A 27,193-nucleotide genomic window follows, 5' to 3' on the forward strand; every position below is an offset into this window, starting at 1 on the left:
TAAATCAGCACATGCAGACATACTAATCTTGAAATCATGGGCACTAAATATTATAGAAGTTGGAATAAGATGTGCCAATTTCCAGAGTGAACTAAACCAAAGGTACCATGTAACATACCACGGGATACAAATCCCATGTACATATAAAGTGGTCTTCAAACATTACAACTGTGCTCCACTCACAAATCAGTTCATGAAGGATAACTTTCCTCCAAGACAAACTTAGTAAAATACTAAAAAGAAAACAGTCAGGACTTGGTAGTATTTCTCCTATTCATTCTCATACCTGGCACAAGACTAAATAGATAACTCATTCATGCAAGTAAAACAGGATAGCTATGTTGTCAACTGTTAGCAGACAAGAGCTAAAAATACTACAACTTCCAAGAAATAAATCTGCAGAATTCACGTTCTATCATCTTCAGTATTCTGTGAAAACAAACTGTTGCCTTCAGTATCAAAGGAAAACCATTGTTAGCACTTTTGTACCTTGAGGTTACATGTTTTAACTTTGTAATACAGATCTACACCTACCTTTATGCATTTAAAAACAGTACTTAAAAGACTAGAAGTTTCATATATTAGAACTGGTAAGTATAGGAACCCAAAATCTAAAAATTTATTTGACTTCGCTTTTCTACATTAGTATTGATTATATACCAACCATGCATATCCGTATTGCTAACATACTAAAAGGCATTTAAACATCTTGGCAAAAAAACAATTGCAGTTCTCTAAATTGATGCAAGTTTGATAACTCAATGAACAGCTCTTCATCCAACTGCATTTCAGAAGAGGAAAACATGTCCATTAGTGTTTTCAACATACGGCCATAACATCACAACTTTGCAATTCAGTATTGTAAATTTACAGTTGCTACATGTAAGATATTTAAATGAAAAAACAATAGTGAATGAAATAATGCTTAGAATTTCAGTTCAAGGTACATTTATTAGAAATAGCATTATGACTGTGAACTGTTCCCTCCCCTAAAATAATAAGCATCAGTGTTCCTGTGATACCCAGTGTTCCCCATTCGGTCCCCACAGAGAAGTAACTTAACAAAATTTCAACCCCCAAATGTATTTATATCTGGATCCACCTTGGCTGTACTCAAATTTGACGACAGTTGATTCAAATATACAATCAACTGAAGTGTACTTATATCAGCTTCACCTGTATTACAGTAAGATGTTGCATTTCATGGAAACTTGGTTTTCATGTACAAACGAAACACCACCACATATTTAATTCCTATTTTCTTATAAAGGCAGTAGCTAAGCTTCAGTGTAAGCACTAAGCTGTTTGGCATACATATTAATATCCTAAATAACTATGCATGCATGCAAAGCGCAAACCCTTTCTTTGCATTACAGTAAAATGTAAGATTTCTCTCTTTACCCTGACAGAAAAGTCATTATCACTTGAATGAGAATTTATTTTTTTTAATTTTCCAAAGAATGTAGTGGGACAATGTCAGGTTAACTTTTTAGTAATTATTATTGCTATAGTGCAGTGTTACAGAAAAAACAGAAAGGAATTTCAAAATACACCCGTACCCTTTAAAAAAAGAAAAGAAAAAAAGTTTTATTCTTTCAGGAATTTCCCCACCGTAGGTTTTTGTTCAGTTTTGACAACTCTGCTTCCATATCCCAGCGTTTTGTTGTAGTATCTTTGCATCTAAGGGATATGACTTAAAAGATACCCTGGAAATCTGTCTGCAGCGTTTTACTCGAATCCTTTATGATAACTATTTTATGATGTTATGAGAAATAAATTTGAGTTTTAATGATGAAGAAGCCTGACAGTATCCCTTTAAAAAAGCAATTTCCTGTAAACTAACAGCCATTGAGCTTTGGCTCTATTTATTCTTAAAGCACTGTCCCCATCAAAAGGCAAGACAAGGAAAGGGTTAACGCAGGATCTCAAAAAGCCCAGCTGTCTTACATTTAAAAGCTATAGAGACATACCACTGGAGCCTAGAAATTCCACAGAGGAAATGGACCAGCACCTAAAGAGGTGCGGGTGTTCTGCACAGAGGCCCAGAAAATAAGGTAAAGCACTGTCAGAAGATACTTGTTTCACCATGTTCCTTGAACTAAAGATGGGGGGTAGTCTGAAATGAGTTAAGAGGGTGTGATAACAACATAAAAATAAGAAAAACAGAGTGGAAGGGACAAGGAGAATCAAAATGATAGTCCAGGGGACAGACAAAACAACATCAATATGTTCTTATGTTAGTAGAGAACCCTTGGAAACCTGCAATATACTTAGGTTTCACAGGAGCTCGTACAGCATGCATTAATCTTGTAAAAGATGTGTGGTAAAACTGCTGTATTAAATGAATCAGAACAATCAATGCATTCATTAAAAGCAATTTAGATCATTTTTTAAAGAATGCAGTCACAAAAAGATAGTGCTAAATGGAACAGGAAGTTATCATATTATTAGACACTAATACTCAAATGCAGTTTTTACTTTCTGACCTCGTATGTTTTGGAAATACTATTTTGTTTGAGTCTAAAGATCAAAAACGGACTCCTAACTTTCCTATTTGAAACAGAACACTAGAACTGGCCTTTCAGATCAGTCTTAATGGTATTAATTCAACCTTACTATAGTGGTTTCCCTTCAAGAAGCACTGCAGTGCAAAAGGTCACTATGGATTCCAAATGAATATAATAAAGGACTACTTTGCTTCTCAGCAAAGCCAAACAAAAACTCAGTCTTTTGTTTTTAACCTTGTTTCTAAGCAAATATATTTTGAATCTAACATGAAAATGCTGATGATTTCCACTGAAGTTTCGATAATATCGCCATCACTGTACTCAGGCAGCAGCCATGCACATTTTAAAACTGCAATTAAGAAATCTGGAAAAGCTACATTAAGATCTGGTGGATGCTGAAGATCGGGTCTGGTTTTCATAAAAAGTATACATTTTGGGCCTATTTAATCACATAGAAAGGTAGGCACGGAATATTTTGCTGAGGAAGAGAAAGACATACCTCTGTCCTGTGCGTTAAACCAGACTTTTTTTGTAACTATGGTAGACTGAAGACAAGTTAACTCTCACTCTTGAAGCTCAAGAGGTCAATGTGAGCAACAGGCAGCTCTCTTGCTGTGATTTTTTTAGTGCAATATTTAAGTAATTTGCACATCTGATGAACAGAGAAGTATGATAAGGTAAAATAATTTTTGTCTGATGATAAGTATATCAATTTATCAGGAATGGAACCAAAGCTTCTGCTTTAGTTTTTTAACTTAGCATCGCTTCAAGAAGATAGTCATAAACTCCAGCTGTCAATTCAGTGATTTATTTTGGAACTGGGAGGCTCAGGGAAACAGCTCAGCAGGAGAAAGACAAAGAAGAAGCAGCAGCTATGAAGAAGTGTATGCCCAATAAAGATCAGATATAATTCTGTTTTTATCTTGTACCATCAGTCTGATCACACAAGAAATTGGGGAGAATAATTTATTACAGAGATCATGATTAACAGTTAACTTCAATTTTTTCAAGGATTTCTCTAAGGAATGAATTTGATGTTGTATTTATACTAATGAATGGTAAAGAAGGGATTTAGGATATCTAATGATTACATATATATTTGGAGTTGTGCTTGAAGTTAGGAACGACAGACGGCTGGATGATACTGTACACCCCGTATTTGAAATAAAAATAAAAGGGATGAAGCAAGGAACCTTTTGTTTTTGTTTTTAAAATAAAAGCAAAACGTACCATTGGTTGGGTGTCGAGCAAATGAGATAGAAAACCTTTTAACAGCAGAACCGCGTGTGGTGTCTGAGAAAGAGAAAAACAGGTACCTGAAATTTGTAACAGCTACCAAAAGAGGGACATTTTAAAAAACGGAAAGGAAGAAGAAAGAAAAAAAGAAAAGATGAGAAGGTATTAGAACTGAGTGGCATGCAGAAGGGACCAAGGAAAAGGGCTAAAATCTAAATAGAGGTTAAAAAGAAGAAAATTCGGATTGTTGATAACTACAAGATGTGTAATGAAGTGTATGAAAACAAGCAGAATGAGCTGGTGATTCTAGCATACAAAGTTATATCAGGTTAGAGTTGAACACTGAGTAGTGAATTGGGGGAAAAACAGCACAAATACTGTTTCACCTCAGAGTTATAAAGGTGCGCTTTGGCATCTTTACATTCTGAAAACTAGTGAGAGAGTTTCTTCTCTACCCCATGTTATCCAAAACTGAAAATCTCCTGCTCCTTTGTAATCCAAACCCCACCGAAAAAAGGTCAGGAATCCTAAAATTTTCACCGTCAGTATTTAACTTTTTAGTTTATCGTTTCTTTCATATGCTCCAAGTAATTTATTTCATTTCAAGATCAATAGGTAATGATAAAACCTGAAGTTTAAAATGAGAAAAGAATTTCAAATACAAAATTTTAGTTTACTTAAAAAATGCACTTGCTGAAATCTCCTGGCACGCATTACAAGTCTGTGAGCTAGTGTTCAATTCAAGACAGGAACAAGAATTAACTATGCTATTAAGTTAAACATAAGCAAGCTATGGGAAATAAAGAAGCAATAGAAACTCATACAATTAATACTAAGGCAAAGGATTCTAGGATTCCATTAAAATCAGTAACCTAGGATTTATCTTTAGAAGTTCAATGTGGCACATGGGTTTGTGCGTGCATGTGCGAGAGTGTGCACATACCATCTATGAAGCCAGAAGAAGTCAGCTTTTTACGATGAGTACGAGCATAATCCTGTAGGTTAGGTGCACTTGAAGAACCCCCGAGCACTGAGGTGCTAAACAGGCCCGCACAGTGAGACCCTGATGGGAGTTAGAGAAAATACATACAACAACCAGGTGTTCGTCCATTCACATTGGGGATGCATGCAGCATGCAAGCACATGGCTCTTACCACACAAAAGGCAGCTTTTGGCAGTGCCTTGGACAGGTTCACAATATGCTTGTAATGTCAGAGTGGTACTTGTAGGCTGAAACTATCATAATTTATTGTGCTTCTACTCATGAGACAGCACCCTCTGCTATATGTGCAAAGAGAGGACTGGCTTTAACAAAGTGAGTTCTTGTCCTGTTTTCGCTTTTGGTAAAGAAAAGTTACCAGTTAGCATCAATGTAAACACAACCAAAACAACAAAACAAAAACAAGATGATGATGATGTGAAAGTTGTGTGTTTTAAAACCTGCAGTTCTGAAACAAATATAAACTGGAAAAATACTGCTCATTGCTTACACCCAAATCAACCTTTGAGATGACAGGCTGCAATAAAGTACTCATGCATTTCCATAGACTTGATATGGAAATATTTCTCCGCTAACCCCCATAAAACATTACCCAAATTATAAATACTCTATTGTATTTCAGCTACCATCATTGACAATGTTACAAACTGAAAATACCCAGGAGTTCCATGAAGTTTAGCTTGACTTCCTTTCCTGAGAAGACTTTTGTACATCTCCATGCAAGAAACAATACTTTTGTTACAACTCACACATTCCTGCCACTAGGATGGGAGTTTTAACAAATCACTGAAAGCCACAGACAGAAATATAAAAATAACTTTCATAATCGTCAACCATAAATGAAATTTACATACAACAATGAACAAAATGGAAAAAAATGTTGCAATTTTTTCCTTCATTTTTTACTACTACTTGAAAGGAGAAGTGGTTTTCCACTCAGAACTTATCTTTTACATTTTAGATAAGTAGCAGTAGATTTTTTTTTGAAAAGCAACTATCTAAGCAGTGATACTTCCTTTCATTACTTTTAATGACCCAGGGAGGGGAAACATTACTAGCACATGTGACCAATCAGAGCCAAAATAAATTGGTGCCTGGTCTGTGGCAAAAGCCTTTCACACCAAATGTAATACCTTAATCTACGCACAGAAATGCATCAACTTCCACAAGCCATATTGTATCACACATTGGCAAAAGAAAAGTTGCTTAACTTTAGCAAGCACACAATAAAAACCATGACTTTGATAAACAAGAGCACCTGATGTATGCATTTTACTAAGGGAAAAATATAATAGGGAGAAAAGTATCACAGAAAGATTAAACATACAAAAAATACAGATCTTTACAAAGAAAGGAAAAGCTACTTCTAAGTTTATGCATATAGCTTATGCATTTTCTACACTTCATTTTTCCCATGAAAATACACACTTACAGAAAAAAATGCAGTATTGATTTACAGTAGTGCAAGAGTTCATATTTTTGCACGAGTCATATGTATGCCTGTTTCAAAGAAGCAACAGAAAAGCACCACTAGAATTAAAAGAATTTGAAACAACTCATTGAATTATAGCATGATTCATTCTAATGCTGAAAGGAAGAAACTGATTTTAGGAGAGGGAATGTGTGCAAAAGCCCTGATGTTACCAAGAAACTTGAGGTTTGCTCCCCATCCCCTTTCCCTCAGTAAAACACCTTCCATTCCATCAATTGCCCACAGCAGAAAATGTTAATTTTTGAAGAAAAGTGTTTTAACAGTTTCCAGTGCAGGCCATTTCAATCCAAAAGATTCTTGCAAAACCCAAAAACTCAGTCATGAGCTACATTATCTTAAAAATCTACTTGATGTTAAAATTAATCCTGTGTACCTGTTGGGAGCCATACAGAGTCAGTAGTGTGAACAGTGTCAAAGGACTTGCTCTTTTCACTTACAGTTTATTTAAAAACCTTTGCTGCAGAAAAATTGTCCAGTTCATAGGCAGACAGCATATATTATTGACAACAAGTACTACTGGGTCCTGTTAACATAAAAGCTATTCAAAGAATGTACAACTGTACAGAACAACAGGCAGATGAAAAGCTGTGAACATCAAACAAAATTTCAATTGTAGGCACATACCTAAACCACTCTGCTTCTGTTCCAGAATAGTTCTCGGTGTTCGTAAGCTACTATTGCTTTCTGATAGGACCTGGATATAAAAAACAGAAACATAAGGGAAAGTAGAACAGCAGCATGAAACGTCCATTTAACTTGATACAGCAGCCTGTTTCAGACAGACAAGTGTTAATAAGCTGTATGATAAGTGTTAGTAAAAATATGTAAAGGAAACATGAAAGATCATGCAATATCCCCTTCTGAAGGGACTCCATTTCACATATGAGTTCCTTGCAATGAAGTGGTGCAAAGCAAGCATTCAGAATGAGAAAGGACACAGACCAAGACCGATATGAGAACAGACATTTGAGACATTTTATTTCATTTTACCAAATGCATTCTCCTAAACTGCGCCTGTATTGAAAAAAGGAGGGGAGGGAAGGAAAGACAGACAAGCTATTCAGGACACCATACAATCACGGATCCATGCACGGGCTCAATCAGTGTAATCTTCAGATGCTCACAGCCTTTACTGATATAAACTTTTCCTATGTAGTTTTAGAATTTTCCACAATAAAAAGAAATCATGAAATTTTTCAAAGAAAAAGGATATGGTTAACAGAACACCATCCATTGCCATTCATGTAAACAATATCTTGACATACTAAACAATGTTTAGATCTTCACTGATACTTCAAAAAAAATTACTGTTTCTTTTTTTCCTGCCTTTCCCCCCCAATATTTAGAAAAATCTTCAAAATATTGTACAAGTCAATGGATGATGTACTGTGTTGGGAGTTTCAGATACCTCCGGATACAGAAGGCGAGAATTATTAGTGCTAGAATTTTTTCCCTGCAATAGTTAATACCAGGCCACTGAAAATATGATATATGCAAAACAAGTTTTGAATAGCATTATGAAGTACCAAATAAATTATTTTCAATGGTATTGGTTGCAATTATTATTAAAATTTTTTTTCAATTTACCTACCACCAAATTAAGCAATGCTGGTTTTAAAGTCTTAAAGGACAACTAAACCAAAGCAGAAATCTGTTTCATTAGGCAGTAGACTGAGTCTTTTTACTGTTGTAACGTTTGCAAATCCTATAAAGAAACCAAATTTTTAGGAAAACGAGTAACACATTCAGTGGAAAAACATGCACTTGCTCTTTTTCCCCCAGACATTCTCGGGAAGTAATTTTAAGAGGTGGAAGAATTTGCTTCAAACATAATCCATAACAAGGGATTAGATGTCCTTAAAGACAGTTGGTTGTTGCTTGGAATGCATAATAATGTTTAATGAAGTAAAGTTTAAAAACCTGTTGCCATGAGCCAAAAATACTGGATGTGAAAGCCAATGATTTAGGGGAGACAGGGGAAGAAGTGATTTGTTCCCCTGATCTGCGTCTTCGACGCCCAGTACCCACACCACTGGTGTAATGCAGCCAGGTACCAATACACTCTGGGCTAGACACACTCAGGGGGCTCTCTTCCTGGAAGTGAGAAAGGGGGCAAAAAACAGCAAAGCATGCAAAGTTAGATTCAACAGAGCCAAATGAACAGAAAAGAAAAAAACCCAATCTGCTTGCACCCTTTTATATACTGCTTTTAAAACTATTAAACAGCGAATAGGGAAGAGTAATATTACAATATTAGAAGTCATCAGTTCCACTTGTATATTTTCACTCAATTGTATTTTTGAATACAACACTTTAGTCAAATTTCTGGTAGACTAATTATTAGATATGAGAGAAAAGTAATTGTTATCAATAATTCACTCATAATTTTAAGAATTTCCCACATGTTGGAAACAGATCTGTTATCCTTGGTAGACTGTTTAATAGTTTTCCCCCTCTAAGTACATTAAATTTTCCTATTTATTACTTAATAGTTTTCATTTTTAGCCTATAACTTTATTGCCTTTGAGACTACAGCTGACTCACTGGTAGGAGCACCAACCTGACAGGTAGTGGTTTTCCAACCTTAAAAAAGCCCTAAACATTATCTGATGCTGGACACCCATTAAGACTTCAAAAGGAGGACAGTGTCAGGCTACGAGTCACTCATCCCCTGCATCATTATGTATCATTAGCAATCAACATTTTTAGCAATACAGAATTTGATTTCCAATACTGATGAGCCTTACTTTCTTCTTTTATTGTTAAAACTCTGCTTTTATTTATTTTCATGACTCAATCACAGTTGCAATCCTTCTGTAAATATTGCTGACTATAGCCCAGATTAAAACTTCCACATAATCTCACACCTGACAGTGTCCTTTCAAGTTAACGGACATAGGTGAAGAGAGAATTGCCTCTTACAGGAGGGAAAAAAACAAACAAACAAACAAAAATAGTTCAAGGCAGTTGCAGTTTAAGTTGCAATGACTTATTTTAAACACTTCAAAATACCATTTGGTTTAAATATGCCAAATACTGGTTTTGCAGATTTCAGTAGGCCAGATGAAACTTCCAATTTTACTTTTTCAAAAAAAGTTTCACAGTGTATGCTTTCCTTAAATCAGCTATTTCCTTCCAGCAAATAAACAAGCACTGAATGCTAAAATGCATTCCATCTGAACATATATTATCTGCGCAGTCAAAATTTAGCAATTTATGCTATTGATACCTTTTGAAAGTAACTTCTGCATAATTTATGAAAATGGTTAAAAGTTTGAAGTAACAGACTGTTAAGTTGTGTCTATGTGAACTCATAACTGTGAGGGGAGTTTGCATGATCATAGTGAAAACAGCTTTTAAAAATCCAAAATATTGATGTTGTGAGCATTTGTTTATGATAAAACTTGGAAATAGAAAATGTAAGACATTCACATTTATTATCTCTGTTAATTTATGCAAGTCATGTGAAGTTATACAGATATCCTCACAAGAAGGGAACCATGCAACTTTTTCTCCACACCACCAATAACCAAGTTACTTGCAAATTGGTAATACTTTCATTGCATACAAACAGCCCATTCCCAACACAAACATGAAAGGAAAAGCTTTTGGTATGAATCTTCGTTTCTGATGGTTTTAAGCAACTGAAAATGAGGCAATAAGAAGCTGTTAGTCTGCTTCTAGCATTAATATCACAGAAGTGCCACTATGCACCATCTGAAGCTTTGCTACTCAACTGTACAAATGGTATCAGTGATACTGCCGTGCATCCCCTCACCTCTGTGACATTAAAGCCATATGTGTGAAGCACACCTAGATGTCATGGCCTTCAAGACAGGAGACTAGACTGCTCAAGACATTATCCAAAGAATCCATGAAACACAAACCCCACCCATTTAAAAAAAAAAGCTTCCAGTTTATTCTCTTACCTTCAAATGCTTGACAAGTGGAGTCACTTTCACCCCACGTGAATGCAAATACAGCAGAAGACATGTCTCTCACCTCCTGTACCTCCCCTACCGCCCCCAAGCCCTCCGTTCCCTCTCAGCATTCACCCTGAAGGTTTGCTTAATTCCCAATAGCAGCTGTCTTGTGAGGATGAATACAAAAGCAATGTATGTTAGTCTGAAGATGTAGGTTTAGACTGAAAAAGTCTTCATGTTCAAATATCGTCTTTTCTAAAATGGCTTAAAAAGAAAAAGAAGTAAGTCTTATCGCAAAATAATAATTAATTTAAAAAAAAATAATTCCTTCAGACAAATTACTGCCATGGAAGATCTCCCACAGAATAGGAGTAACCCTTTTGTGAGACATAACATCATACTGGTTCTGTGTAATCAAAAGCAAAAATACATTTGTTCTTGTTTTGTTAAAAGTAAGGCAAAGCTAATTTCTGTGAAAGTCATTATCTGGAACATAAACACTTACTTCAACAGAACCAATCTTCCTGGATCTTGGAAGAGGTGACTTTCTGTGTATGTGAATTGGGTCTGACACCATTGGCTTGAACATCACTACTGACCGATCTGTTTCGTCTCTTTTAGGAGCATGTGCCTCCTCGTCACTGTCATTTCTATGAGAGGTTTTCTTCAAGCCTTCATTCTATAAACAATAACATAATTCATTTTCAGTTTAGCTGCATAGCTTGCAACACACAAACAGAAGTGGCTGTTAAATAATTCTTCTGCATAAACATAAAGCTAGCCGATTTTAAAATATAAGATGTAAATCACATATTACTGACCAAATTGCTCTAGACTTTAATAATCCATGGGTATTTGCTCCTAACCAGCCACTGCATATGATGGTGTGGTCCTAATTAACCACACTGTTCAGCCAACGCATCTTAATCCAATTTTCTATTGACATAGTAATAAAAACCTGGCCCCACAAGTCAACAGAATTCCAGCCAAGCTTTGCTTTCATTCATTTCTCAAAAAAGCAGGTGGTAACTCCACAGACCTGACCATACATCTTTGAAAATATCAATCCTTCCTCAACAATCTGTATTCATAAACATACCTTACTTTCTTAAATATTTCTCTCAGTTGCCAGAATATCATTGATGTGACACTGATGTCAATACCACCTTTTTTAGAATATTTCAGATTTCTAGCAAAAATTCTGGCAAAGCCATAGAAGGTCCAAATTACCTGTGTCCATTACGTCAGTGTCCATTCAAATTGCAATAATACATTGGGACTGCCCAATTTTTCTACCAAAATGAAAATCACATTTGTATTTTTTACCTAACAATTTCCCAGTGTTTATTTTATGTGTGTCTGCGTCGGGAAAAATTGTTGCTTTAAAGAAAGGCACAATTATTACCTCTCTGGAGGCAGGTCTGTATCCGTATCCAGCTGGTAAATTTTTATCTTCCTCACAGCCTTTGGCTCCCGGACTAAAATGCAGCTCGACATGAAAACGTTCTTCCGAAGAAAGTTCCTAAAGGAAAATAATTAAATAGGTTTACACTTTATTAATACATAGCTTAGCACTGCTTGTTTCTGAAGATATTTATCCATTTAAAATACCTTGTTTGGATCCTCATAAAGCATGATAACAATCTGTGTCATGTAATTGAGTTCGTTGACAACATTTAAATAATCCATAGCTCGTTTCCACTGTTCATCTTTTGATTCCTTATGAAGTAGGAAAAAAAAATAATCAACAAATAAACCCCAAATATTTTCTTTAAAAAGACTGGTGATTTCTCTTTTTCCCCATTTCCATGGATTTTACATCCCCACCACAAGTACAAAGCTTTCCACAGCTAAGGAAAAAATAGAGATACAACCAGAAAAAAAAAAGGCAACTTAAAAGTACTCATCAAATGAATTAGAAGTGGAGAGCAGAAGTTTTTATATTTTATTTCAGTGCACCTTTCTTGTTCTTTTGCCAGTGATGATATACGTCTTGTAGACAGAGGCACCGTTTTAAACTTCCCAGATGGGAATTGTTGATTTTGCAATAAACTCATTTTAACTAGTATATTGTGGAAAATGTTTCTAGATATCGCTCTACCAGTGAAACAGAGTAAATGACATTTTCTAGTGTATAGAGGAAATATAACCATAGCATCCCAAGCTATTTAAAATGAATATTCACCTTTTTTCATGCTTCAGAAAAAATACATTTAGTAATCCACCTCAAAGGAAACTTAAAAGCTTATCAGCTTAAAACTAGGAGCATATCTGCTGTAGCATATGTCACAAAGGTCTAGGATTAAAAATGCTTTTACCATCAGTGAGTTCACTCATCCGTTAGCAGAAACAAGTATGTCAATACAACCATTTCAAAAATTAGTATATTAATCAAGCTCTTAATTAATCTTAGAAGTAGCCATGTAGGCTTTGTGGTGCTGCATTTATCCTCTCAAAGAGCTCAGTTAGGTCATTTCTGAATCTGGAGACCTTGTCTCTTTTAGTCTTTGGTTTCAAAGACAATCAGATGGAGAATAATGCACCACCTTCAAGGTATTCTATGACAGCATAGGAAAATAAGACAATCCACTGAACAGGAGAAACTTTGCACTACATGAGCATTCTTGAAGTCAGGTAAGGAGGTCTTGACAATATGCCAATGGTCAAAACTAGTAAGCCAGAAATGCAAGAGAATCCGGAATGACAACTTGAAGGAAAAGAGTTGGAAGAATTATAGGTGACAACGTAAGACAAAAAATGGATTACCTGCCATTTTCAAATCTCTTTGAGACTGTAACGTATAGCGTTGAACACAGCAATGGAACTCAGCATTACTTTAAAGGGCATGCTGATTTCCACCAATGTGGACACCAGCAATTTGAAATTAGTCTTGGTATATATAATAGGAAATCAAATATTTGAAAAAGTGTGATAAATTTCAAAGCCACTTAAGAAAATTAAGTTTTCAATTGGTACAATTTTAGTAAGATTGAGTGCTTTTGGTTCCTCTCAAAATCATCAGAGCTTTAACAGAAAAAGCGTTCAACTTACATCACATAAGGCACCGTAACGAAGGGTGGATAACAGGGAGTGGACATGACTCTCGCTGGTGAAATAGAGCCGTGTACGAACATGGCGTTCAGGGGACATAACACCCCTGGAATAACTTGAAAGAAAAAAAGATCTTATTAGACCATAATGAGATATGCCCCTATTTTAGAAATAGCTGTCAACAAGTAAGTCATCTTTTTTAAATTACTATGAACTAGTAAGATATTTCAAATACAAAAGCTATGGAGTATCACCATTAAGGCTTATAGAAATTAAAGTTACCATGTAAAAAAGAAGTAAAAGACTTACAGAGGGTGAAGCTTATTTACAGTATCATCATCTTGAGTTCTCTGAAGGTCAGACCGTATTTTCCTAACTAGAGGAGTGCAGTAACCTTTGGCAATCTCTAGTTTCTCAGCCTTAGAAATACCATATTCCTGCGTAAGAAGAAACTGACTTTTAAAATTCAGTTAAGGATTAAAATGCCTTCTAATTCAAAGCTTGTATATTAAAGCCAATTAGTCATCTATTAGTTTGATCTGGCTGCAAACGGTTTTGTTTAACATTTTTATTACATTAGATGACTGATATCCCTTCAAGTAACAAGTGGTTTGCCTTTTTGCTGTTTGATTTGACAAATAGAAACAGTTTTTCATTTACTAGTTAAACAACGAAAGTGGATTCCCTCTCCGGTATGATGAATCTCTTTTCTTAAGCAAAACATCTAGGGAATTATTCCCTCTCTTCCCCCCTTCCTGGATTTAGACATCTATGATGCATTTCATTTCACCTTATTTCAAGTAACTTTTTTTTTTTTTTTTGAACAGTCAATAAAGAGACAAAGGTACATTACCTATTTAATACATCTCTCTTAGTTTGGGGTAAACCACCTCAAAGAAGATCTCCTATTCACCTCAAATAACACTGAAAATGGTAGTTTAACACAACTGGAAAATATAATATCTGTTACACTAACTGTGGTGTTTAAAAATCTGTTCTTCCAGAAGCTTCATGCTCTGTGCTACAGATGATATGAAAGTGCTGTCATCATTATGATAGACTTTCTGGTTACTCTAGAAAGCAACATAAGCAATTTTCCTTTGCATTATATAGGCTTATCACGTTTTCTTTGTTTTCCTTCCTTCAATATGTGCCCTCATTTTTACCTACTCTAACACTACTCAAAATTTAAGCTTAACAGGCCCACATGACACAACACAGTGCTCTTCTGTCCTTCTTCCTGTCAGGGAATCTGAGAGATGGGGAGAGTAAGAAGTTCCCTCACAATATGGATAATGCCTCTCTTGCAGCAGTGCTCTATAACTGCAGGGACACATGGGGAAACCTTTACTGTGTTTCGTCTCGTTACCACAGAACAATTTCATATCCTGCAGCCTACAACATTTTAGAGCTATCCTGAGTTTAACAGCCTGTAGTATATGGAAGTTTAACTTGTCTGCTTCTGGCCTGAAATTCTGTGAAACTTAATGCATTTGTTCACAGGGACTCCACTTAAATCTGTGAAGAATGGCTGAGATGAACCACTTTAATACACTGCAGCAAAGGAAGCAGACATGTTCACAGTTTAAATGGCTAGAAAAATTCACTTTGAATGCAGCTTAATGAACTATGAATCAAATTTTTCTTGCAAAAAATAATCTATCAGCTTGCTACCAGAAAATAAGGAACATTAAAGGCTTCTATTACTGCAAAATACAGGAACCCTCAATAGAAAAGACAGAGCAGACATTTTCATGAAATGTGTAAAAGCATTTATTCTTCTATTTATTCTTTTTAATAACTGAAAAGGCTTACCTGAGGGATCACAATGTCAGCTAAAGCCTTTGAAAGCCTGTATAATTCCATTGTGTTTTCTAATTTTAAGGAGCCATTGTGTTGCACGTCGTATTTTATACAGTCATATATATCAGGAATTTTGCTAATATCATATCTTCCATTTTTTGTTTTAAAGTCTTTTTCCAGCTTGGCCCACCTGCGCAGCATCAGTTCTAGCGTTTCACTGTGGTACAGCTGAATATCTGGATAGACACATATCTCATATAAGTAAACAAGACGATCCAAGTAACAAAAGGGAAATTTTAATTACATGGTAGTAACAGTTGACTACAGAGTGATAAAAGGGATCAAAGAAGTTAACTGCATTACTTCTAAGAAGAGGCAACAGATGCGCATAGGGTTAATTTTACTGCTGAAAGCATCACAGCTAAGTAGTTACATCACGATAGTAGAAAGCTTCACTGATGAAACGCACCACTGGCCCTTTAAGCAAAGCTACAGCACCAAGAGTAAAATGTCCTACAGTACAGATCATATAGAAACAAAAGCAACCAAATAAAGCTGTAAGAAAATTCTAGCAAGGAGCAAGACAGGACAACACCTCTGTTTTAGAACAGACCACACATCCCATTTGTCTCTCTCACCTGCAGGTGTCAACAGCAAGAGCCAAGAGACTGGCAGAAAGGGTGGATTATCCCCATCACAGGAAAGGAGATTAGACCAAATAGACAAACACCACTGATACTATGCACAGGTGATGCTTGCACTGCTCAACCTCAGAACAGAAGCTGTTTGCATACTACACACGGCAGAAAACACTCACAGCAAATATTCCAGTATTTAGCTAATACCAAAAAAGCACTGTGGTCACTTCCAGATCTCGTTTTACTGGTGTCATTGGTTCACCACCATTAATACTGAGCATCATTCTGTGCAATACTAATACACATCATATATCAAGCAACAGATCTTCAGCAAAGATACTTAAATATAAAACCAGACATATGTAACTTAGCTTTAGTACCATCTGCTTTTCCTATTAATTCTGTGGACTGCTCAGTTGCAAATAATTAAGCCAAGAATTTCTGCAAACACCTGAGGCCTAGCCTGAACTTCTGAATACCACAAAGAGTCCTTACCTGCAATATGACCACGTGCTCCTCCTGCTTTTTACTTTAAAATTACACATATGGATACAGACCGTGAAAAATCCCTAACCCATTGTCGATTAAAGTTCTGCTAAAAGCGATTTTAATGACGAAAAGTTATGTTACAATCCTCTCTCAGATGGAAAGAAGAGAAACTAAATACAACTACAAAAATGTTTAAGTACCTGCAGACTTTGGATCTTCCATTCTTTGCCTGATCTGAGAAGTCAAGCTCTGGATCAAGGAATAGACCTTGTCACATGTCTTTACAGGATTTTTAATAACCTGCATTGATTTTATCAATGAGATGCTTCCAGATGGAGTAAGCTGCAATTTGAGATAAACACAAAATTATCTAAACAAACTGACTGGATTTGAAAGAACTGGAGAGATAAGATTGAATGTATGAAAGATTCCAAGTATTGCAGAAAAAGCATTTCAGCAGGTTGTATTGATTTTTGAAACCATTTTTCAATTATCTACTCCCTTTGAGGCATTAAGAAAAGAAAATATATTGAAAGGTAGTAACATTTACTAGAGATTCAAAGGTGACGAGAAATTTATAGGGTAACTAATTCTGTACAGTAAATATGAGCCATTTCAGGAGTTCCTAAAACTCTTATTTTGTTCCAAGACATTAAAATTGGAAAGACTCCTTCAGAGCTGACAATTTTAGAAATTGTAGAAGCTGCAGATTATCCTCATCGAGTGTCACTAAAACAATACAGTCAATATCCATGTAAGTGAGGCTTAGCCTCATTTTTCCATAAAAGTCTGCATAATCCAAAGTAAGCAAATGATGATATTAAACAATAATTTATATACTTAACACACATACATATTTGCACTTTTCCAGTTTCCTCAAATGCACAGCATAATTTGGATATGGAAAACTTCTGCCCTCGATCTAATAGTAAGTAGTTCCTACCTCCCTATAATGACCAAGTAAATCAAGTAAATCAATGGGAAAGGTGCTTTACCAGAGAAAAAAAAAAGTATTGTTTTCCCAAATCACAAGTTAGTTTAAAAAAAAAAAGGAGTTATTATCACTTTATAATTCCAAAGGTTAGTTACTTTCAGTGACTCTCTTAGAAGAGTATGCTCTATTAGTTCCAGCCACATTTCAAGTCCCATTATACCTATATAGGAAAAAAAAGGGGGAAAATAAGTACCCTCTCACTTTTTCCAAGTATGAACCCACTGTTGGCAGTGGTTTGGATGCTACTTGTAATCTGTATGTTTAAATGAATCCACATAGAGTATACATACAGGGTAGTAAAATTATTTTTCAATAATTTGCGCTCAATGCCTTTTAGAAAATAGCAGTTTAAGCTTAAACGTCTAAACCTCATTTGAGGACTTGTATTCAGTTATTATACCAGACAGAGTAAGGACAAATGAAAGAGAAAGAAGTTTCCTAATAATAACAAACATTACTTACATTTAAGACCAGGAACAATCATGTGTGTTCCGTACTAAGTCAGCGTAAACTATATTATATGCACTAATTTGGCATGTTAGTGAAACATTTGCTTTCACTGATTAGAAAGTATTCTACTGGTTTTCGGCATCTAGTAAAAAAAAGGCCCTATAGCAGATCAAGCATTGAAACAACTGCAGTAGGCAGGCAGTACATTTTGTAATACCACATACTGTCAAAGTAAAGATTACAGAAAGTGTAAACAAGAGAGTTTAACTTCTTGAATAATTAAAATATTTTTAATGGAACAGTGAAAATGATTTATGAATGTGGTCCCTATCTACTCCTATTTCAAAGTTTGTAGCTGTTCTGATTACTCAAATTGCAAGACACCTCAAAATATCTACTATTGCAGTTGGTACAGCTTCCTTTGTATTTGAAACTATTTGCAAGCACGCAAATAATTTTTCAAAACAGATACATAAAACTACTGTTCATGACTTCTACACAAGAATTTGTGTGGCTAGCTATTTAATTTCATAGGAAATTAATCATACACTAACCTTATCGTAGTCATCAGCAGTGAATTCTCTGTCTCTCTGGAGAATTTCATGGAGTCTTGCTTTAACACGATGCTGACAGCTGCTTAAAGAATCACTGTCACTGTCCAACAGACCATTCATATTTGCACTTTTTACCATCTGGACAAGAATAGGAGTCAGCTCTCCCTCTAAGGCCAGTAGTCCCTGAAGTAAATAATACAATTAATCAAGCAAACAGATGAAGATGAGAATATAAAAGTATCTTTAAAAAAACACCCCAAACACTAATTTAAATTCAAGATTGTATCACTTTCCTATGGATTAGATAAATGGGGACTTTGCAGACAATGCAGATATTTCCATAGAAATAGCCCCCCAAACACTGCCTTGGTGTGCAGGATTGCTACGGTTGGTGTAAAAGTGATGGTGATATGGCATAGAGCATGCTCCCCAGCACCAGCTGAAGTGACCCTAGCGTCTCAATGGTGCCATAATTCCTCCTGGGAGGCCATAGCTAGCTGTTCATGTCTTGGGTGGCAGGGAATGCACAGTGCCTTCTCCCTGAGGCTGGGAGCAACAGCAGCCTGACTTGTGGAGGACATGCTCTGCTCAAGGCATTGAGTCACCAGACAGTAGCTACGGGAAGTTAGCAAACCGAATAGCATCTGAAAGGACAAATGGGAGATAGACAGGGTCTCTGCAGAGATTCTACAGATGCAAAAGCCCAAACCCTGTGTGGCACAGAAGGGCAATCAAAGGCTACAGTTGACCAAGAGGTGAATGGAGACTTCCAAAATGGAGATGGTTGGAAACTTTTGTGACTCTTCTGGCAACAGAAGGGCTCTGGGATAAGGAAGGAAATGGGGTGGTGTCTCCTCAGCCTGCCAACCAAGGAGAAAGCAGGACAGATGGCTGAAATACTTCTGCACCAACACATGCATCATGGAAGTAAACAGGAAAAATAAGAAGTCTGAACACTTGCTGAGCTTTAAATTTATTCAGATTATAGAGATGTAGCAGAGAGTTCACACAAATGGAGTTTGGAGTTTTGCTATAGCTAGACACAAGGCCTTTTGGAAGCCAGGAAGGCAAGGAGGGTTGGGTTCTACATAAAGGAGTAGCTTGAACACTGGGATGTTTGCTTTCGAACCAGTGACAATCAAGTCGAGATCTTATTTGTAAGGATCAGAGGACAAACAAGTACAAGGCAACATCATAGCGTGCCTCTGCTACAGATCACCCAATTTACAAGGGGAAATAGATAAAGCCTTCTGAACACAACTGGAGAAAGCCTCCTGATTGCAGGCCTCGTTTTCCATGGGCGCCCTTAACCATGGGTACCTCATGCATGGGCAATACTGCAATCCAGATTTCTGGAAAACACCCAGAACATTTCTTTGACAGAGGTTACTGATGAGCAGAGGCATTCCCCTGGACCTGTTACTTGGAAGTGTCAGGAATGTGGACATCAATGGCAGCCTTGGTAATTGAAACATGACATAAATTATGACAGTTCCTTGGAGAAGTGAACAAGACAAATAATTGCATTAGAGCCCTGGACTTCAAACGAGCAGACTTTAGCTTGTTCATGGAATCCTAAGGAGGAGTGTCCTGAAGGACAAAGGTGCCCGGGACAGCTGGATGATCTCCAAAGACAATCTCCTCAAAGCCTAAGAGCAGTCCACTCTGGCATATGGAAAGTCACACAGAACGTCAGCATGGATGAAAAAGGAACACACAGAAGGTGGAAGCAGGGATGGGCTACTTGGGAAGAACAGAGACATGACATGCAAATGGTGGGTGGAAGAGGCTGTGGAATCTCCATTCCTGGAGATACTGAGTACTTGACTAGATATGATTCTGTGCAACCTCATCCAAACTGGCTCTGTGCTATGTAGAGTTAGACTAGATGACCTACAAAGGCCCCTTGAAACCTAAACTGCTTTTATCACTCTGTATTATTACTGAAACTCATTCACTTAAGTAGTATTCATGTAACAACACACTGTCTGTGTCCTCTCACACAATTAAAAGATCTGTATCACTGAAATGAGGGAAGAAGTGAATAAATTATTAACAAGCAGAAGTATTATGCATGCAAAGGGCTACTTGGGAGGAGCAAAATGTAGGAAGTTCTGAATTCTTTGTTTTATATTAATAATTCCTATAAATTCATGTTTGTCATTAAAAAAACAAAAGTTCATGCCTTTTAAACATCACCACAAATTTTTTATAATTTCACATCAACAAATACATGTAAAAAATATTTCAATAAAGTGCCAAAATGTAGTACTACTACCATGTCTTACATATTAGGTACCCATTTTGACAGGCCCAAAGTAAAAAGTCTCCTGTAACAACTTTAAGTAACTACTTTTATTAATTCCAAGAAAAAGCATGAATGTACAGTCTGTACAATTTCCACTAAAATACATGCAAAGCAGTTTGTTAATTCTACATTTCTAATAGTTTCAAACCCTCTAATTTCCTCTATAAAGTTCCAAATCAATAAATGAAATATGGTTTCAGTGAAAGGTGTTGCCTTTTGAACCTCAAATCTTCTGGTCCAAATCACTGAAGTGACTAAAAATTGCAACTTTTGCTCACGAAGAATGAATACATTAATCTCAAATCAGTTCTAATGTCTGTGCTTTAGCCAACACACACACAATCTGTCACAGAAATCTAACAAAATCCGAGGAAAGTAAGCCCTAAACCAGTAAGAAAGCTGCAAACTAAAAATGCTGTCAATTGCATCCTGGGCTGCATCAAAAGAAGCGTGGCCAGCAGGTTGAGGGAGGAGATTCTCCCCCTCCACTCGGCTCCGGTGAGACCCCACCACCTGGCGTACTGCATTCAGCTCTGTGGTCCCCAGCATAAGAAAGATGTGGACCTGCTCGAGGGGGTCCAGAGGAGGGCCACGAAGATGATCAGAGGGATGGAACACCTTTCCTTTGAGGACAGGCTGAGAGAGTTGCAGTTGTTTAGCCCAAAGAGAAGGCTCCAGGGGGATATTACAGCAGTCTTCCAGGACCTAAAGGGGACTCTTTATGAGGGAGTGTAATGATAGGACAAGGGGTAATGGTTTTAAACTGAAAAAGGGGAGATTTAGATTAGATATTAGGAAGAAATTTTTCACTATGAGGGTGGCGAGACATTGCCTAGAGAAGCTGTGGATGCCCCATCCCTGGAAGCGTTCAAGACCAGGCTGGACGGGGCTTTGAGTAACCTGGTCTAGTGGAAGGTGTCCACCCACAGCAGGGGGGTTGGAGCTAGATGAACGTTAAGGTCCCTTCCAACCCAAACCATTCTATGATTTTGGAGGTTGTTACTGGACAGGACTAAGGTATATTGCTAGGGCTGTATAATTAAAACCTTTCTGCATCTGCTCAAAGAACTTCAAATGCTTGCCACATTAATTGGATACTTTTTCACAGTGAACTAAATACTCTTTGAAAATACATTTATTTTAAAACACAGACTTATTATACACTGTGGACTCTAATAAACCATATATTTCCCCCAGTCTACTCAAAAGAAAAAACAAGCTTCAGAAGATCAGCATTTTTAAAATTGAAAATACAATTCCACATTGTACCTTTGCAAAAGCTGCTGCAGTCATCTGAACCCGTCCCTCATCAGAAGCGTAGATTTTGAGATCATGTCGGTAAGTGCTATGTAATCTAAGCAAACCACATCCAGGAAATCCAGCATAATCTCCTACCAAACAAACAATTTTCTCAAACTTAACTTTCAGTTTGCACTTCATTATCTTCAAAAGGGATTTATGCCGTTCAATATTATTTTTATTAATTTTTTTTTACCTTGTCCACCTGGATACATACACCTGAAAGCCCTTCCAAGCTCCTCTGCTTGCACCCTGCCTGCAGGGGTCAATTCTCCTCCCCATTTTAAAACCAGAAGCAGGGATGGCTCATTTCTTCTATTATCTAATTGTACACAAAGAAAGGAGTTTAGTAGTCAAGTATATGCTAAATCTTTTTTCTTGTTTTCTTTTTTTTTTGTAAATGAACAAAAATATTTGGACTATGCAGGGCTTCAGTAAAGGATCTCTGCAACATTATGAATCTTTAATAATATTCTAACATTAAGAAAATATTGAACTGGAGAACTAAATGGGCACTTAAACAGAGAAACCTGAAGTAGTTAAATTACAGAGAAAACATAAGTGAAAAATATTTAGCATGAAATCTGAAGCAAAAAGTAAATTAAGACATAAAAATTAAGACAAAATGGATGCTAAGTAACCATGGGTCAAGGACCAGCAAAGCTTATAGAAAGTTTTAAAGACAACAGTAAATATTGAGTGGGATTTTCTCATCCTAGCCTCAAAACACCATTTTTCGTGAATCACTGAAGCTTCTTTTCACGCTAATTTTATGTTACAAAAAAGCAGTGTTGGAATACAAATTTACTACATAGTTTTAAGTGTATGATTCAGCAGATTAAAAGATCTGAATATCTGTCAACAATACATTAATTCTAAAATACATATTCCTTCTTTACATCAAGACATGTTATACCACTAGTCCGTGACTATTTAAGCACACATTATATTAAGTGATTAGGTGCAAAAGTAATACAATACCTTCCTCTTCACTGGAAGTCTTTGGGCAACCATGAGGAAGATATGTTAACTGAACTTTGCGATTTATGCCTGAAAAATGCCCATACCTGAAGTAGGAATAGGGGAAAGTGAGAGGGGAAGAGGGAGAGAAACATTTTAAATATTTTTCTCCAAACCTGCTATGCTCCTGTAACAGGATATAATAAATCTATGCTGGTCATGGACTTGTGCATTTGACCACCATGTCTTGAAGCAGTGCTTAGAACAAACCTAACTCAACAAGCACAGAATGACTACAGAAATATCAACCATTCTATAATGAAACATTTAAAAATACTAGCTACTACTTTTTTCCCAACATTGAACATAAAACTGGAAAAAAAAAAACACAATCATTTTCAGATTGCAGAAATAATTTATCTATTTGGATCCACAACTACAGTGGCTACCAGTATCCAGAATCTGATCTGGCAGCGTAGATGCCTACTATTTTGTTAGCCAATTAAGTTCTCAAGCAGAACTCAGTATTTCAAACAATTGTCATAAATTTCAATAATAACTGTCTTTGCCCTGATTTTTTAAAAATTAAAGTTATGTACTACTATTTTCAGTTCTGAGACCCCAGATCTTTAACAAACCTTGAAGCCTTGGGCTTTCCTTTTCTTTCTTTTTTTTTCAATTATTAAATATTTCAGTCTTAATATAAAAAGCCTAATTTATTTAGAATCCTCCAAGTTTGCTGTTAAGTAGGCAGCACACACAGTGAAAGTTCTTACCGTCTCCATCAGACTTCATTATGTCACACACTGCAGGAAGCAGATCCTGCACTAAAATACTTTCATTTTAAAAACACACAAAAGGATAGAAGTTGAGATCAATGAAAGTAACTTTTTCATGTAGAAAGTATACTGAGACACTAAATAAAGCAGTAACTTCAACTAAAAAGATAAGGAGAAAAAAAACCAGAGAGATGGCCCAGTTCTCAAGAAGTAACTGATCAAACAGGTCAAAATAGCAGATACAACTTTGTTGCTATTGAAACCTGACAATTAGACACTTACATTTCTAACACAGTCTTTAGCTGTTCAAGTTTTGCTTTACTTTCTTCAATTTCAGAATCATTGTTTTGCCCAAGTTCTACAAGGAGCTGCCTTGCTATATCAAGCACTTCCTATAGAAAGGAAACATAGGATTTACTTAAATAAATAATTTTCTACTTACAAAATACCACAGCAAGAAAATAAAGACAAACTTGCCTGCAACTGCTTTGGTTTTTTCAGTTTTAGTTTTCCAGATTTATACCCATCACATTTTTCAAAGAGATCAAAGAACCTTTAAGAGAAAGAATACTGATTAAAAAACGGAGTTAATAAGTTAAAATATTACCTGAACAAGTGGGTCATAAACTTAAAGCGGTCTGAAATTAGCACCTTTATAGTATTTGAAACGCATGTTAAAACCTGCACTAGAGGTCAAACCAACCTTTATTCAAATCCCATTTCCCAAGAAAGTCTTCAACACATTAGAGAAATAGAAGCACTAAAAACGTTCTCTTACTGACTTGCTAAGTGCTAAAAAAAGAAGGAAAAATTCCCATGTATCAAATGACATAATATTCAAATATACAGTTATGTCAATTCTTAATCTTCAAGAGTGATCTGAGCAAAAGTTGGTACCAAATGAGCAGTCCTACAGTTTTACAGCATATATCTCGGAACGTGAGAATCTAGTCCCAAACCAAATAATTACTTTTTAGTGAAATTGCACTAAATTCCAGGCCAACTATGTAAGGCACTTTATGAATGCTAACATAAAGATGGTATCTACCAGGAATTCAGAGTCGTCAAACTTTGACAAAAGGAAAAGACAAAAACGTGGGATGCAGTAAGATGACAGCTCACATTTGAACAGTGAATGATAAAAAGAGAAAGGCAGAAGTCACAGTCAAATGGTGAACCAGAAATATTCTCTGCTGCGCTATTTTGAATAAAGACATCTATAGAGACAAATGCATTTTCATTAAGATCAAGCAGGACTGTTCACAAGGCACAGCGTGTGATGAAAGAAGGCTGCACAAGCATTTTGACAGTCCTGTGTGAGAGAGAGAGAGAGGTGCGCACTTTTTAAATTAGCTACAACATCAGTTAGATTTAAAAGAAAATAAAACAAAAAAGCAATTCCTGCTCAATTCATTGCTTCCAAGTCCCCAAGAACTGAGCTCTGCTCTAAAGCATCCAAACTAATTTTTACTAAGATTCTACTTACTTCTGGTGTTTTACTTCCATTTTCATCTTTTGTTTTGGTGTTCGGTCCCCATGGCGTATTACAGCTATAACACATCTGAGCTCCATCCTGAAATTTCAAGAGAGCTATATTTCACAATTTTATACATGACAGTCTTTTATTTAATATTAAAACCACCACAAATCAAGACAATTGACAAAGCTGTAGTTATCTAACATAACTACAGAAGTGATGGAAGGATATGCAAGAATATAAGGTTAACTGAAAATGATGTAAAGTATAAAATATAAATATTGATTTTAAGACTTGGGTAACTACGGAATATCTACTTCAAGTAGTTTTTAAAATAACGATTTTGAGGTTCATTAAATGAGAGAGCATGTTTATTAGAAGCGCATATTAAGCTGGTGCTGGAACAATGATTAGCAGCGAAAGAAGCTATGCATAAAAGACGCTACACTTGAAAATCTGCTGTTCTATACTCAGCTTCACTAAGGGTCAGAAACTCTGAACGCTGGCATAGCAATTGTGATTCCTTCCTTGTTTTCATCACACAAAACAAGCGTTCATAGGCCAAAGCGGACACACCTTGTGAAGAGAAAAAAAAATTCACACAAAGTTACATTCGGAGTTTGCACAATTCAGGTGTAGCTACTATTTTCTTACATTGTTCCAGAGGTTGTTGGCACAATAGGGATGTCTTCAGCTTCCAAAGGAATCGACCATGGTATCTGAAACTGGGGAGCAAGTTCTCTCATTATGATATTTCTAAAAAAGGGGTTAAAAAGAAAAAAAAAACAAACCACTAAGTTTACAGCACAGCTTACACAACATGTACAAACTCCAAACCAAATACGTGATATATACATCCATTTTTATCAATGTGCTTTTAGAGTACAACTGGTTGAGAGTCTCTAGATACATATTTTTCTTTTAACTGTAAAATAAAAACCTACTACAGTTGCTACTGCAACTGCTACAGATATTAGCTTAATGGGCCTGGATTTGTAAGAAAACTCAGTTTTTGAACTCCAGTTCCTAGAAGAGTTCATTGGATATGATTTAGTCTTGTTCATTTAAATATTCAGATACCTGACTCCATTGCCATAACTGAAAGTCCTTGATAATCAGGAAGCCATTCTCATCAAAGAGTAACTGGTACATTTAGTGGTAATTTCTCAAAAGTTCCTGTGATAGAACTGGAAAAATAGGTAAAGTCTCTAGGCACAACTACAAAATGATAACACTGTCTCTACTTGCTAATCTTCTAATGTTCTGTTCCCAAAGAATTTCATCAAAATATACTGAACCTCAGCTTAATATCTACATCAGAAGCAGTAACATGGAGGAAAAAAATTGTGCACTTTGAAGTAGCATAAGCTGAAAAAAATCTGCTATTACTTAACACTGCAATGTGTTACCTTAAGGAACAAACCATAAGGAAAAAATTATGAGATAATTTTTTCAGTGAATTCAATGATTTGAATCCATAGAAATCAAAATGGCTCTTAGAATTGTAACTCTAACTCAAAAAATGGCCTAAACCTAAAGGACTACAGTTGTTATCTAATATTTCAGCTTAGCTCTTCCTCCATTTAATAAGATCCCAGACCATTTGATAATGCAGAAGGTCATGCTATATCTCATCAGTGTAATCTTACTGTAAAGCCAGTTTAACCGGCCAAAAGGGTATCAGCCTACTTTGAGGGCAACATTTCATTGGCAGAGAGTTCATCACCCAATTCTGTATGATCCCTTGTTATACCTTTTTTTGCTTCCAGTAGCAGAGAGAAGACAGTATGACAGAAGACACCTTGATATAACATCAAGGGGATTACCACTATGAAATTCACAAGCATACACCAGCTTCAAATTAAGGACAATGTACTTTAATTTGGGCACATACTAAACAGCAGCAAGCATAACCATCCAGTGGTGCTTCTCTACTCGAAAAAAATCTCAACTACCTTTAAGAACTTAATCTGGCTTTCAACATACTTAATTCTTCGTTAAGAATTCTTAGTTAAGAATTAAGTGTTCACAAAACACTCAGGCTCAGATGTTTGGGCTGATTTTAGGCATCAGGAATTTATTTAGGATTTGTTAATTGATTTAGGATTCTTTTTAGTATTTTATTTGTTTTACTATTTAATTTACGTGCTATTTGATTTTTAAATAATTAACTTAGGAATAAGAAATAAGTGGCACATAAATTAGCCACATACAACAGAGTGCATAGGCAAAA

General features: G+C 36.1%; 1 protein-coding gene across 11 annotated transcripts in view; it reads right to left on the reverse strand.

Moving 5' to 3' along the window:
* Positions 1 to 27,193, reverse strand: part of PPIP5K2 (diphosphoinositol pentakisphosphate kinase 2) — a 53,043-nt gene that overhangs the window by 5,128 nt on the left and 20,722 nt on the right. For 3 of the 11 annotated variants that reach the window (XM_063321320.1, XM_063321319.1, XM_063321321.1), the window contains exons 10-28: positions 25,615 to 25,716; positions 24,970 to 25,056; positions 23,961 to 24,036; positions 23,766 to 23,875; positions 22,726 to 22,811; positions 21,941 to 22,066; positions 21,715 to 21,836; positions 18,138 to 18,320; positions 16,340 to 16,481; positions 15,025 to 15,248; positions 13,519 to 13,646; positions 13,210 to 13,324; positions 11,770 to 11,877; positions 11,564 to 11,680; positions 10,664 to 10,837; positions 8,156 to 8,329; positions 6,860 to 6,929; positions 4,687 to 4,806; positions 3,738 to 3,800 (exon numbers count right to left, since the gene is read on the reverse strand). In XM_063321320.1, coding sequence (XP_063177390.1) covers positions 3,738 to 3,800; positions 4,687 to 4,806; positions 6,860 to 6,929; positions 8,156 to 8,329; positions 10,664 to 10,837; positions 11,564 to 11,680; positions 11,770 to 11,877; positions 13,210 to 13,324; positions 13,519 to 13,646; positions 15,025 to 15,248; positions 16,340 to 16,481; positions 18,138 to 18,320; positions 21,715 to 21,836; positions 21,941 to 22,066; positions 22,726 to 22,811; positions 23,766 to 23,875; positions 23,961 to 24,036; positions 24,970 to 25,056; positions 25,615 to 25,716 — 2,327 coding nt within the window. Of the gene's footprint in view, positions 1 to 3,737; positions 3,801 to 4,686; positions 4,807 to 4,897; positions 5,081 to 6,859; positions 6,930 to 7,225; positions 8,330 to 10,663; positions 10,838 to 11,563; positions 11,681 to 11,769; positions 11,878 to 13,209; positions 13,325 to 13,518; positions 13,647 to 15,024; positions 15,249 to 16,339; positions 16,482 to 18,137; positions 18,321 to 21,714; positions 21,837 to 21,940; positions 22,067 to 22,725; positions 22,812 to 23,765; positions 23,876 to 23,960; positions 24,037 to 24,969; positions 25,057 to 25,614; positions 25,717 to 27,193 lie in introns of all 11 variants that reach the window. The other 8 variants (XR_010069203.1, XR_010069205.1, XM_063321322.1 and 5 more) reach the window with 8 other exon arrangements.

This window comes from Chroicocephalus ridibundus, chromosome Z (assembly GCF_963924245.1).
Source record: "Chroicocephalus ridibundus chromosome Z, bChrRid1.1, whole genome shotgun sequence".
NCBI classification, from domain to species: domain Eukaryota; kingdom Metazoa; phylum Chordata; class Aves; order Charadriiformes; family Laridae; genus Chroicocephalus; species Chroicocephalus ridibundus.